Source organism: Hydractinia symbiolongicarpus, chromosome 6, assembly GCF_029227915.1.
Source record: "Hydractinia symbiolongicarpus strain clone_291-10 chromosome 6, HSymV2.1, whole genome shotgun sequence".
In the NCBI taxonomy this organism is placed as follows: domain Eukaryota; kingdom Metazoa; phylum Cnidaria; class Hydrozoa; order Anthoathecata; family Hydractiniidae; genus Hydractinia; species Hydractinia symbiolongicarpus.
The window spans coordinates 30847320-30861586 of NC_079880.1; the positions used below are offsets into that span (position 1 = coordinate 30847320).

The 14267-nt window shown below is 33.0% G+C and overlaps 1 protein-coding gene across 1 annotated transcript in view; it reads left to right on the plus strand.

The window, feature by feature from the left end:
- LOC130648124 (fibroblast growth factor receptor 2-like) overlaps positions 1-13828 on the plus strand; it is a 39024-nt gene extending 25196 nt beyond the window's left edge. The window contains exons 2-16 of the mRNA XM_057454154.1: positions 3551-3648; positions 4246-4533; positions 4766-5038; positions 5916-6197; positions 6896-7189; positions 7451-7626; positions 8547-8787; positions 9034-9189; positions 9572-9682; positions 10042-10232; positions 10734-10856; positions 11344-11414; positions 11872-12012; positions 12096-12198; positions 12710-13828. Coding sequence (XP_057310137.1) covers positions 3588-3648; positions 4246-4533; positions 4766-5038; positions 5916-6197; positions 6896-7189; positions 7451-7626; positions 8547-8787; positions 9034-9189; positions 9572-9682; positions 10042-10232; positions 10734-10856; positions 11344-11414; positions 11872-12012; positions 12096-12198; positions 12710-12868 — 2670 coding nt within the window. The 5' untranslated portion in view covers positions 3551-3587 and the 3' untranslated portion in view covers positions 12869-13828. The remainder of the gene's footprint in view (positions 1-3550; positions 3649-4245; positions 4534-4765; positions 5039-5915; positions 6198-6895; positions 7190-7450; positions 7627-8546; positions 8788-9033; positions 9190-9571; positions 9683-10041; positions 10233-10733; positions 10857-11343; positions 11415-11871; positions 12013-12095; positions 12199-12709) is intronic.
- The last annotated feature ends 439 nt before the right edge of the window (positions 13829-14267 follow it).

Genomic DNA, 14267 nt, shown 5'->3' on the forward strand with positions numbered 1-14267 from the left:
AGATGTTACAAATGCAACATAAATGCTTGTAATATTTTTTGTGATTGTGCAAGCAAGCATAATTTAAATCATTTTATTAAATTGTAGCAGTAACCTAATAGTTAAACATCACTGCTGTAAGTAACTTTTTAAGGAATGCAAACTATTGTGATATTTACCTAAAACTGAAAAATAGGGTTACAAAAATAATAATACAATTAAAACACAAAGAAGCACTCAATCTACAGATAAAAAGAGGTTAATATTTAATTCCCTGCTTTATAATTATCTCAGGTTTATTCAACCTGTATTAAACTTGATCTTTTATGTTGAAGTTGTTTTACAAGGTTGGCTTTTATTATTAGGTAGCAATTCCATAACCATTTTTTTTAACTTCAATGTTATTTTATTAATCATGTTTTTGGTTTACTGATCAGAAATAATTATAGAATTGAATCGTTTTTTTGCTTCCTAAAATTTTAAGGTATGAATTTAATTTTGTCATTTATTGTATGTTTTTGTCATGGAATGGATATTTTTGTATACAAGATCTGAGATTAAAACTATTCTTCTAGGAATTTGAAACATTCTTAAACTGTGATATATTTTACTTGAAACAGCAAACATAAAGTGTTTCTATGTAAATAAATGACACTAAAATCTTTTATCCAAAATGTTATTTGTTTAATTTCCTGTATTTCTCTTTTAAGCCACTTAATTCAATGAGTGCATAATAATGACGTAATTAATCACAACCTTCGCAGAGGTTAACACATGACTAATTGCTATGATAAAAATGTTTTGTTTTATTTATGTTCTTATGCGATAATGGTCCTAGTGTTAAAATTTAACATATATGGGATTATAATCAAAGTTTTATTATGTAGCATAAGTTTGCTTTATTTATTTATCTAAGATGATCAGAAAGCAGGAAAATGAAGTAAAAGTTTTTTTTTTAGTTTCTGTCTGAAGGGTTAGTTAATGGATGTCATGTGTACAATGTTTTACGAAAAATCTTCTGGATATTTTTTAACTTAGAGTAGTATCCTACTTTATATTAAGAATTTAATTCAAAGTGGCTTGTTGACTTTAGTGACAATATTATTGTGAAGTAGTCACCATGAACATTAATGTTGGACATGACTTAGACTAGGAATTATCATTTAATTTCACAAAAAGGATATATATGTATTATATCTATTTAATTTTTCGTTTATAGTTTATCTATAATTTTGTTTTCGCCTGCTTGTGTTTTTCAATTTTATTTCAATCTTCAATTTTTTCAGAAGATATAATACAAGATAAATTTTATTTACTCCCTAGACATTTTATTGTGTTGCCACCTGTCCCATCACAACAAGAAAAACATTCAGCATTCTAATTGGATTCATACAAAAATGTTGATCTAGATTTCTTGCTGAGAATGACATCATAAAGAAATCTTTTATTAACAACATTTTCTTGTTACCTGTAACTAGCACATTTTTGTTACCAATATAACAAGACACAAAGTCAAATCGATTTGATTTACAAAATCAAGTTTGCATCCTGTTATTGGCAACAAAGTTATTTAAGATTAAAATGTTGTTAGTAAAAAAACTATGGTATTAGCATCACAGTTTGACATTTTTGAATTGCAGAAATTAACATAAATTTGTTACCTGAAGTTGTCTTGTGCCCCACTGGCTTATTGTTTTGTATTATAATGATACGGTTTGAATAAAAGCCCACTTGATTAGGGATATAGATATATATTTGGATGGCATCATCAATGACCCGTCGCTGTGAAAAGAAAAATCAGAAATTTGTTAACTCATTGCCATAGTGTATATAGAGCTTAGAAATGCTGATCGAAATAATGTAAACAATTGAGGAGTTATTACAATTTAATTTAACCCAGCTGTAGAAAAGTGGTCCCAGGTGGTCCTATAGATACTCTGCAGGGACCTTCTACAAATGCTGTTTCATGATGTAAGGGAATCGATACAAATTAAATCCATACAAAACAAATTTCAACATGTTTTAAAAGGTTTTAATTCTGTTAAAAAGTTTTTTTTTATTTAGATGATTTTATCCCAATCTTTAGCAAAACAAATTGTCAATTTATATTATTTTTGGGTTTTAAACTAAATCTTTTGAGTGAATTTAAGACATGTTTTTGAACAATTCAAGACAAATTTAAGCCGCTTTGAGACAGATTTTAGACGCATGTTTTTTGATAGGCATAAAGCTTATAGGCATATTCAGGTTCAAATACAGGAATCTTTTTAAGCATATCCTAAGCATATATTTCTTAGCCTTGGTGAAATCTTTTGTGTTTCTTTTTTTTGACATTTTAATTAGACACAGTCTTTTAATGCTTAATATAATTAACAACACCACCCTGTCTTGTGTAATTATAGCTAGTTACCCTTAGTTTTGTGGCTTTGCTTTTAAATCTAAAAACAGGACCATTTCATCATCTCATAAAAGTTTCACTTGGTTATAAAAAAATATGCCTCAATGAACTTATCTCATAATGCATGAGGACAAATTCTAATATAAAGGAGCTGTTTTTGGGGGAGCCAAATTGGAACATAATTTGTAGACTATTCCTCTTTCCACCCGTATTCAAGTTATATTTGGCCCCAAACTCAAAAGTCAATGCAATGACTTCGCTTATTAGCTTCAAGATAAATAATTTATTGTTTATAGCAATTCAAATTGAAAAAAAGTACATGTCACCATACCCCTCACAAAAACAATTTCTGTGTTATTATAAAGAACTAGTCGATAAAGCCCGTGGAAAAATCCACTAAGGCGCAGAAGAACAATGAAAATATAGGTTGCTTTAGATTTTTTGCTGATGTCAGCAGTGCATATACAAAAAGAAAATTGGTGAAATTTAGTCATTTGTTGTCTGTAATGTGTAGAGGTTGAAACGCTGATTAAAATAATGTATAGTATCGTATGTTTTTGACAAACACCTAAGGAAATATAAGAGTTTAAAAATTTTGCTGACGTCAGCAAAGTCCCTACCAAAAGTTTCAAAAAAAATTTCTTTACAAATTCGTACACCTGTTGCATTCATCATATAGATCTTGAAACGCTGATCAAGAAAATGTATAGGAACATAAACTTTTGACAAACGGTTGCAGAGATATTGGGGTTTGTAGGTTTTGTGATGACGTCATAAACCCGTCCAATCTTGAAACGGATTCAGGGACCCAAGTTTGGGAAACTTACCCAAATTGGTCCCAGGTGATCCCTAGTTACCCATGCGGTGAAAAATCATTGACGTCACCACCTCGTTTCCAAGTTATTTGGCCTCAAAGTTTTAAGTGCACTGTAACAGCTTCATTAATTTAATATAGGATATTGACGTTAAAATAGTGTTATTGACGTTGCGCTGTAACGTCAGAAAATTTAACATATTAGACATGCATTTTTCGGTTACTTCAAAGAAAATTTCGGTAAGATCAAAGGAAAATGAACATATCCACTTTGCTTGTTAGAGAGACACAGAACTGGCGTATTATTATATAGATACTGTTTATAGCAAGTATTGTATTAATGCATGAAATTTACTTTTAGTTTTAATAAATTATATATGTAACAGAACAACAAACATGAGAAGTATGAAAAGAAACTGGTTTCTGCTCTTTTGCACTATACATTGTTTTCAAGCAGGTGAGTTTTGCTATCAGTCTTGTATTAGTTGATATTTAGCCTCTTTTTAAAAATGTTTATTTCTTGTACACAGATGTGCAAAGATATAACAACTGGGGGGGCTGCATAATATTTTGCAAGTTTTTGAAACTGTTAATAGGATTTTGTAAACAACCACAGTATAATGAAAACCATAATATTTTACTTTATTTATTTTTTGAAAGAAATAAAATTTGATTCAAGTAGCGTAAAGTTTGGTTGTGTTTGCAGCTGAGATTTTTAGAATTCACTCTACTTAGCCATGGATAGGAGACATTTTATGGTGACAGCATGATTTCTAAATATTATATTTAACACAGCCAAATTTGATAGTATTTTACATATTTGACATGGTATATTATGTTCGTATACATGCTAAAAACATTTTTTGGAATATGGATATTCAGAATTTTGAAAATAAACATTTATGGTTTCTAATTTTTATAAGATTTTAATACTGTGCAACTTCAACTTTGTAAGAGTATTTGGGATTATAAATGATGATAAATAATTCAGTGACATGAAATGATAATAAACAATCCACTAAAAGTAATTTTCTGAATTTCTTTCATTTTCTAGCCTTTGGTATAACATTAAAAGACAGCAGCGATCCAATATCTGCTGTTGAGGGAGCGACGGTTACATTAATATGTAGTTTTAACTCTTCAAAAGATGTTGTATTTGAATGGAAACATGAGGGAACGACTGTGAAAACCTCAGATACTGTGTATGAAGGTAAAATATCAAACACAATGAGGCAACTGATTATTAAGAATGTGAAGCTTCAGAATGAAGGAAGTTACACCTGCACTGGTTCTAATAGTGAAGGAACAGCGCAAGGACTCATCAAGTTAAAAATTATCAGAAGTGGGTGCTTTAGTTTGTAATATTTTTCTTTTTCCTGCTGATCTATTGATAGGTTTTTAAGTTTAGACCTGGACTTCTGCTTAGTCAGCTTAAAAGTAGGTCACCCACAACAGGCAAAGTCAGGAATGGTTTGAATATCTATACTTGGATTATAGCTGCAGCATTAAGCAGATTTAAGGAATTCTAAAATTTGTCATCAGACTCGGTAAATCTCCAACTGTTGTTTTTTTAGTTAAACCAGATATTCTTGACATACCACAGCAGTACTTGAGTAAAAACTCCAGATATACAATTAATTGCTCTGCACCTAATGCTTCACCAAAGCCAACATACGTTTGGTCCAGAAAGAATGCTTTTTTTGATGCGAAACATGTCAAGGATCATGGGAACGGTTCATTAACAATAAATAGTATGAGAGAACAAGACGAAGGTGAATATACATGTGAAGCCAAAAATAGTGCAGGCGTGGATTCAGAAAAGTTTAAACTGACCTTAGTTAATTCAAGTAAGTATTTTGAAAGTATTACCATGGTATTGTCAGAGTAACATAAAAAAGTCACTATACATATACATGTACACAGTACATAAATTGTAAAAGTTTATGCGTCAACACTTTATTTTTTACGTTTTGTGTGCGTTATCTTAATTTTCTAAAGCAGCAGATACTTAATGTTAAAAAGCATGGAAGTTCTTATCTCTTAACCAGAAACATAGTACAATAAACTCTCCATAATCCAACTTCTCTTTAATTCAAACAATTTTCTGGCATGACCTTTAGTGACTGGCCATAAATTTTAACCTCCATATTTGGGATATTTTTTGTCCTAAAAATCTCTTTTGAGAATTTGCACTTTTGCTTAGCATTTTTGAGTATCCACTAACAGCCCTTTGTGAGTAAATTCATTCTATTTAGGATTCAAGCCTTATTTTGTACTCCATTTTCAGATTGGTAAAAGTTTTTTAACAGTAACATCATGCATTTAAAGAAAATTTTAAAATGTGTTTTGACAGACGCACATGTTGTGTGCTAGGCACACTTTGTGTCGCATTGGTCTGTGTTTCAGCTAATATCTGCCCTAAACAAACCTGTACCATTAGATTCCATACTTTTTAGAAGAAACGCCCATTCTCTATTGTTTTCACATGTTTTTTTAAACCAACATGCGAACAACTTTTCGATATAGAATCTTACTATCCCTCAAAAAATTTGCGGAATCTCTGCAATACAGAATGTTGCATTTTAAGGCTGTTTATAAACAAACAACTTTTACTGCCTGACAAGCGACATGCAAAGTCTAACTAAAGTTTGATGCTCTATTAACTTAAAATTAAATTAATTTGAAAAATAATTAGATTAAAATAAACATCTAATGCTTTTATAGCTGTTTGGTTGAAAGAACTGCAAAGTATGCAAAAAAAAGCAGGAGAAAGTTTCACACTCGAAGTAAGTTTGGTAGCTGCAATAGACATTGCCAAGATGATCTGGCTAAAGGACAGAAATGTTGTTCCTCACGATAGATATTCTCTAGAAGTAGCAGGAGCAAAGTATACATCGAGGTTAAGATTCGACAAAGTTAATATTGACGATGCTGGTGAATATGGAGTAACAGTGGAATATACACAATTATCAGGGCCAACAAAATATGCTAATTTAACAATTTTATGTAAGCATTTTTTTTGTTTTTCTGGAATGACAACTACTAGTGACTTAATTTTGGCACCAGCCTACAAATCTTAAAGTCCGTTCCCACAAGTTGTATTATAGTATTTCGTGCACATTTTGAATTTGTCAGAGTTCAAAACGGCAAACTTAGGATCTTAGGTTATTTGATTGAAACCAAACTCTAAGTTGTGCTAATTGTAGTGTCGTTAGCCTGGCTCTTTTTCCCAATATATCTGTACTTTGCGGGATCTGACTTGGATTATTGAAATACTGCTTGGCATACCTAAAAGTATACAAAATAGTTTCATTTTTGCAGCCTGCAGGCTGTAAAGTATTGCCAGCTTTAAATAATGCCTAAAACCAACTGGTGCGACAATTTATCCAATGATTGTAGTAGTTGTCTTGGGCAAAAGAACAATGGAGACATTCATTTTTAAAGTTCTGATGATGTCAGCAATGGCCAGTCCAGAACGTTGTTAACCCTTTGCATCTATTGTGTAGAGCTTAAAACGCTGCTTAAAATATTGTATAAGATCGAGTACTTTCAACGAATGGTTAAGGTGATAAGTCTGTTGATGAAGTTGAAAAATGAATTTATAAAAAGTGCACATTCCTGTGAAAAGTATTTCTAGTGACAGAATTTTTTTTACCTTGTTTTGGAATAATACCACCAATTCATTGTACATTTTTATGATTTAGCAAAGCCAATTGTAGACATTGGTGAGGGTGACGAAGTAACCATATCGGAAGGATCGAAAACAATCTTTGTTTGCATGGTGCAAGCATATCCAGCACCTACCAAAGTTCAATGGCTAAGAAATAATACTGTCATACCAAAATCAGATCTCAGTCAAACCATATCTGTAACTGGTTTGCGAACTACAATAATGCTGCAAATGAACAAAGTGATGTTTGATGATGGTGGAGATTACAAGTGTTCTGCTACAAATTCAGAAGGAGAGGGTTCGGCAACTGTCAAACTGATTGTAGAAGGTTCGTATCTTCACTGTTCATGCTTAAAGTTAAATTTATTGATTGCGTTGCAAATGGTTAATAAAAAATTAATTAGTAAATTGGTTTCTTTAACAGTACATATCATATGCACATTCATAATTTTAATATTTACGATTCCAAAGATGACTTAGTTTCTTGTTATTTCATGTTTGCATTTACCTTGTGTATTGTAATGTGGATAAAACTGTTTTTATGATGTTTTAAAAGGTTGTGTGTACAAATTGATTTTCTTATCTCCAGCTGTTGCAGGTCCTTCAGAGAAAGATAACAATAAAACAGTTCTCATCGTGGTGGTTGTGGTCAGTGTTGTCATCATTCTACTCATTGTTGTTTTCGTCTTCTTGTACATAAGATTTAAAGAAGCATGGTGTGGAGGGTACACTGACGCTAATGGAACATTTTATACTGACTTAGTGGTAAGTGTCTATGGGCGGTTTGCATTGAAACACTTTGACAAGCTAACAGATTCCTGTATTTTGATAACTACCCTTCATGAAATCCTCGGGAAAACTGCACTCAAAATAAAAGGCGTATTTTTAAGATATTCTATATGCTGATGTCTTTCAGCCCTCTTTTATATACATAATGGCTTGCGATTTAATATAAACAAGAAGCCTAACGGGCTTAAACAGTTTCCGCAACGAAAGCAATATAATAAAACGCAAAGGAGGAATGTTCGTGTGAATATTCATGATCAGATTATTCGATCAAGGCGTTTTGGATTTAATTATAAATTGGAGCCTCGGTAGACTTGCTTTTATTCACAACTTAAACTTAAATAAATAAAAACCAATAACGCCATAGAAATTTATATCTCTCATCCTCACGCTGACACCAATATGAAAGCCTGCGCACGAAGCTAAGAGCGATAATATTTTTTATAGTGACGGTGATACCCTCAGTGTGTCTGTGTGTCTTTTTTAAAACAGTGAAACAAACTTTTTTTTATCAAAAAAGATTTTAAGGACCAATTATTAAAAACAAGGTGACCTATATAGAGAAAATTGTTTTAAAAAGAGAGAGAATATTAAGTTAATAAGTCTGTGTTTTGTCGAGACTTGCAAGAAATGCTGAATGGTTAGGATTTGGAAATCACACAATTTCCCCTCGGAGAGGGCGCAAAAATAATAAAAAAAGGTTGTACAACAAGATTAAAAAGAAACGTATGATAGTTCTGTGATGCTCTAATTCCAGAGCGAAGTATGAGCCATCCCAGTTCTATTTAAGCAAGTCTTGCAGCCAGAGAGAAAGAGGATGGTAATTTATTATAAACATTTTCTGGGTAATGATTCAATGGTATTGTTTCATTTAAACATATTCTTAATACTTCTTTCAGCAAGAAGAAAAAGACGCGTCGTGCTTAGCAGACATCGAGAAGAATCCATACTCAATAAAGAAGAACATCAACATTTCAATGAAACATGCCGATCGTAGCGGTTCTGTCAGTACCAATGGAAGACTCTTCTCAGATACGTCGAGAGCACCTCCATCAAAAGGTCGTAGCTTAAGTCGCAGTTTGAAAATGTCGTTGAAATCACCCAATGCTAGTGTGTCTGAGAATCATTACGCGCCGCTAGGTAGGACTGATAGAAGAGGAAGTTCCTCATTTTATGTCAGCTGATTAAACTCAGCTACTAACTTAAAATATTGTTTCAATAAGCCATCTTATGTAGGGATGTCAGAGAGATGTCATTCCAGTCAGAGAAAACCTAAAAACTAGCTGGCCACGCTCTGCATAAGTTCTGTCCGGTTTTTTATACTTTTTATACTTTAAAAAAATCCAAAAGTTTAAAAAAATTTCTATAAATAAATTTATATTTCAGACACGATTTCTAGTCAAGGTAAAGCCATCGAGTTTAAACATATTACATTCGATGAAATGCTTGGTACAGGCGAGTACGGGCTAGTGAATGGTGGTCGTATAATTGACAGTGAAGACAGTGTGGTGTATAAAGACGTCTCAATCAAAATGTTGAAAGGTACCTTCACCTTAGCTTTTGTGTATCTTGTTCGTAGTTACAGTGTTGCTTGGTGGTTGTCTTTTTTGCGCTGTCAATATGTGAAATTTTTGATGAATCTGGATTAAGAGCATCCATAGTAAGAAAAAGATTCCAGTTGAATTTTTTGAATGTGTAGAAATATTGGTAAATAAGGGAGATTCAGTTTGGTCCCTGTTTCTTCCCCTCAGTAAAGTTGTATGACTAATCAAGGTACTGATACTGTATACTGTAACGGATGCGTGAGTTGGCCTTCTTTTAGTTCCACCTGAAGTTCAGTAATTCATATATAACGTCCTCCACATATTGCCCTCTCCACCGTGTTTTGTTTTTTAATTTTACAATTTTTTTGTTATCAACATAGAGGAAGCATCTGCCCAAGAGCGCCGTGACATATTAGCTGAGCTTCGTATGATGCGCAGAATTTCAAAACATCCCAACGTGATAGCTTTTGTTGGATGGTGCATTACTGATGGTATGTAGAAATTTGTTATTTTTTATTATTCATTTTTTAAAAAGATCAACTGTCAATTATCAGGAACTTTTCATCTTCTTCTAAACTTTTGTCAAAACCTCTTAATATTTGTAATGCTTTTTATTCTTTTTCAATGTTCTTTCCTTAAATATCTAAAATATCACCTCAAAATATCAATTAAAAACTTTTACATCTATGGCTACCATGTATACAAACGTTATTCCAAAACATTGTTATCTTCACTTGTCTATTAATACCCGAGGAGGTATATTTAGTAGTCACGACAACTGTACTATTTTTGCTCTCAATGTTCTATTGATTTTTAAATCGAAAATATTTTCCCGCAACCTGTATTTTAGACAACGTGTACGTAATTGAAGAATACGCGCCCTATGGTAGTTTATTGACGTTCTTGCGCACCCAAAGATCGCTAAGTCAGAGCACTGAATCGTTGGATCAACTTCCTCCTGAAGACAGAGTGGATGCTAAAACATTGTTGTCCTTTAGTTGGCAGATTGCATCAGGCATGGACCATTTAGCTAATTTGCAGGTCGGTAACTGTGTTCGATTTCAAATAAGAGTCAGGCAAATATTATTTTCGACTTTTTTTATTTTGGTTACACTCTGTAATTAACCCTGATTTGCAGTTCACGTCAGCGAAATCTGGGTTGATTTAGACTTTATAATTGTGGACAGGACAAAAAAATATAATTGTCGACAGGACAAAAAAAGAGAATTAGCGTTTTGATTTGATAAGTCGTAAACCACGTTGAGAATTTCTTGCTGACGCGAAAAAGAGATGGAATGGAAACACGAAAAGACTGAAAGTCCTCCTAAGTTGATTTTTTTTAAAAAACATGGCTACAAGCAGCGAAATTTCTCAGGAGAGGACTGTCTACAAGAAATATCTGTGTTTACTGGTTTCGCTAGATAAATATATAAGCGCTCGTCCCTCTAAATAACTCCCCTTGAAGCTCCAAATATGTCAACACAATTCATAACATCAATTGTTGCGTGCAATACATCAATATTGTTTACGTTTTGTTCTTAGGTGGTCCATCGTGACCTTGCTTGCCGCAATATTTATTTGGGTCATGAGAAGACGTGTAAAATATCTGAATATGGACTTTGTCGAGACATCTACGCTGAAAATGTTTACAGAAAAACCACAGGGGTGAGTAGGCAAGATATATTTTAGAAAACACCGGTTGCAAGGAAGGTGTTTAAAACACCAATGTTTGTAGCTTGCGTTGCATGGTCTGAATTTATTTATTTCGCACCTCAATGTAAAAAAAACCCTTTTCTAAGTGGTTCTGTGAGATAAATGTTAAAAAATTTTAGGTGATGATAATAAAATAATAGAAAATATAATGGACTGAAAGCATAAATATAATAAGGTTAAAAAAGAAAAAAACTGTGCAAACGAAATGAAGGTTTGGTCTGTCGAAAAGAAGGAAGAAACCGTTAGACATTTCGTCTAAAAATCCGTGTATTTGGAAAAAAATACGTTTCGTGAATTCTGCGCATCTTTCACCAGTTTTTTTGTGTGAAATGCTTTAACAATTAACCATGGGAATAACATTTGGAACAGATGACTATCGTTCGTTGTGACGAGCTGCCAATAGAAAGTATATGACATAAATACATCTTTTTCGTTCTAGGGCCAACTTCCTGTACGATGGATGGCACGCGAAGCTGTTTTTGATGGACAATATACAACCAAGTCAGATGTGTAAGTATTATTTTAGCGCGCTTTTAAAATAAATGTGCTTAAACGTAAAATCTTACCTGGTGCGAAGAAAACAACAACATGATTTCAAATGAATGAGCCAACGAAGTATTGATATTTATTCTTAAAAAAAATGGAAGTTTTTACGTCACGAGTCAGTTGCAAAGAACGGTTGGTTTTCTTAATGATAACCACAATAACCAAAAATATTAATATTCATGCAAATTTGTTTCGAGTTTAAAACTTTGACACCATATCCTACATGCATTGATGAACTAGTCCGTACAGTATATCAAATAATTCCAATACGTAATGTCGTGCGTCAGAAAACACAATTTTGAAGAATAGAAATTAATCAGATATTTTCTACTCCTTTAAAACAAAACTTAAGAAAAAATCCTCCTTAATCCAAATAACTTTTTTAACTTAATCAGGAAAACGGCTTTTTTTTTTGCTTTAGTTGGTCGTTCGGCGTTTTAATATGGGAGTTAGCTACTCTCGGAAAAATCCCTTATCCTGGGATTGTCCGAACTGAACAACTGTTGGACGAGTTAGAATCTGGATACCATATGGAAAACCCTGGGCACATTTCAACAGATTTGTAAGTCTCATTCAACATTTCTATCATATGGTTTATATTATGAGGGTGAATATTGGTTTGATATCATACTTACTTAATTTTAGGTACCTTTTGATGAATTCATGTTGGGCACACGAGCCAGAAAGCCGTCCGACATTTGCGAAGTTGCGATCACAACTAGGTGATTTTATGAATGAGCAAGACGACGTAAGTTTACTCTCTTATTTGTTTTGTGGTCGTTATACAAAACACATCGATTAGAAAAGTAGTTTCGGCGGGTGTGTTTCGTTCACACGGCAAGACGGGGTTTCGTATCACAATTATCATAAAATTCCCCCATTTGGTATACCATTTTTCCTCACTAAAAAAAATACTTATCACAATTATTGGTAAACTCCACTTACAATCCTTCCGTACAGACGACATAAGTCCTTTTAGCTAGCAAGCAAAGCGCTGTTGTGCGTTCTTTATATAGCACAGCACTGACTGGATTTTCTTACATGACGGGAATTAAGTCTACCAATCACATAGTGTTTTTAATTAAAAATACAACTGGCCTTTTAAATAAATTTAGGCAGAAGCAACTGTGCTATAAACTAGATATTTAACATTATATGATGCGTTTATTAATTTTTACAGTTCATTTGTTTATCCGTCAATTATATGCTGACATATGCAATAATTGTGAGTTACTTTAATCTTGAGAATTCTTTCTTAGATACATATCGATCTTCAGAAGTTATTCGAGCAGGAATACCGAGACAGCGACGATTACTTAAAATCGCCTACAGAGGACTTCCATCTCCCGCCTTCATTTCAAGCTACTGGAAACGAGCTAGCAGAAGATCCACAAACTATATCTGCGGTCAATGCTTAAAAGATCAGCTGGCGTAACGAGTCTATTTTAAACTACCTCTGTTAATCGATTGCACTCGATTAGTCAGTTTCATCGTAGGGAATTCGATTCCTTAGGCTTGTCTCGATACATTTATTTAAAATTTTAAGGTCTAGACAAAAGTAGTCCTATCTTCTCTGTTGTTTTTGAACATTAAGAATGATTTTTCATTCGCTACAATGTTCAATCCTTCAACAAAGGACATGCAACACATCAAAATGAAGATATGCATTAGTTAGATATAAAATACAGACCACGTCCACGGTGCTTGTTGCTTCTTTTGGCTGATTTATATTTCCAAAAAAGGCAAGAAAAAAGTAACGTTAAATTTGTTTTTTATTTGCGCCGCAGAGAATATAACACTTTTTGACAAAAGTTTTTGATACATATAATTTATTTTTCTGTAAATTTAGTGTTTAAATGTTTGTTTTGTAGAAATTATTTATAACTGCCATTATTTCTTGTTTCGTGTACTGATGATGTAGCTTCTTTTTCTCAGTCTGTGCTTTTCGCTTTTTTTTTCTTCGTTATATTAGATCTCTATAAGTTTTTTATTTTATTTTTATATATTTTCTTGGTTTCATATCACACTATGTTTTTGAACAAGACGCAATTACCAATTTTCTACTGAACTTTTCGTCATTAAAGATCCCTTAAAAAGTAAAAAATTAATTTAAATTTTTCGTGTTAATAAGTTCATTCGTTGACTTCCATTTTGAACTGTCAAATCAGTTGATTCAGCTGATTAGCGTGATCTTCTGAGAATAGCCTAAGCGTGATCTTTCAATCGTCGCTCGCGCTTTTTGCTGTTACTTCGTATATCGTCTCTCCTAAATGTCATACTTGTATTGTTTTTGTTACCCTTTTACATCAGGATTATTTTTATACATAAAAATGTACATAGCTTTAACTGTATTTGCAAAAAAAAAGTTTTTGTTATTATTTGCCTCGCAAGTTATGTATTCCTAAGTTTATTTATTGCGACCACAGGTTAACTTGCTGTGAACAACCGTCTGGGATTCAACTTACTGTGTACTAGCTAACTTGCTGTGAAGAACCGTGTGCGATTAAACTTAACCGTGCACTGGCTAACTTGCTGTGACCAACCGTTTATGATTTAACTTCCGTGTACCGGCTTTACTTGCTGTCAACAACCGTCTGCAATTCAACTTAGCTATGTACCGGCTAACTTGCTGTCAACAACCGTCTGCAATTCAACTTAGCTATGTACCGGCTAACTTGCTGTGAACAACCGTCTGCAATTCAACTTAGCTATGTACCAGCTAACTTGCTGTGAACAACCGTCTGCGATTCAACTTAACTATGTACCAGCTAACTTGCTGTGAACAACCGTCTGCAATTCAACTTAGCTATGTACCAG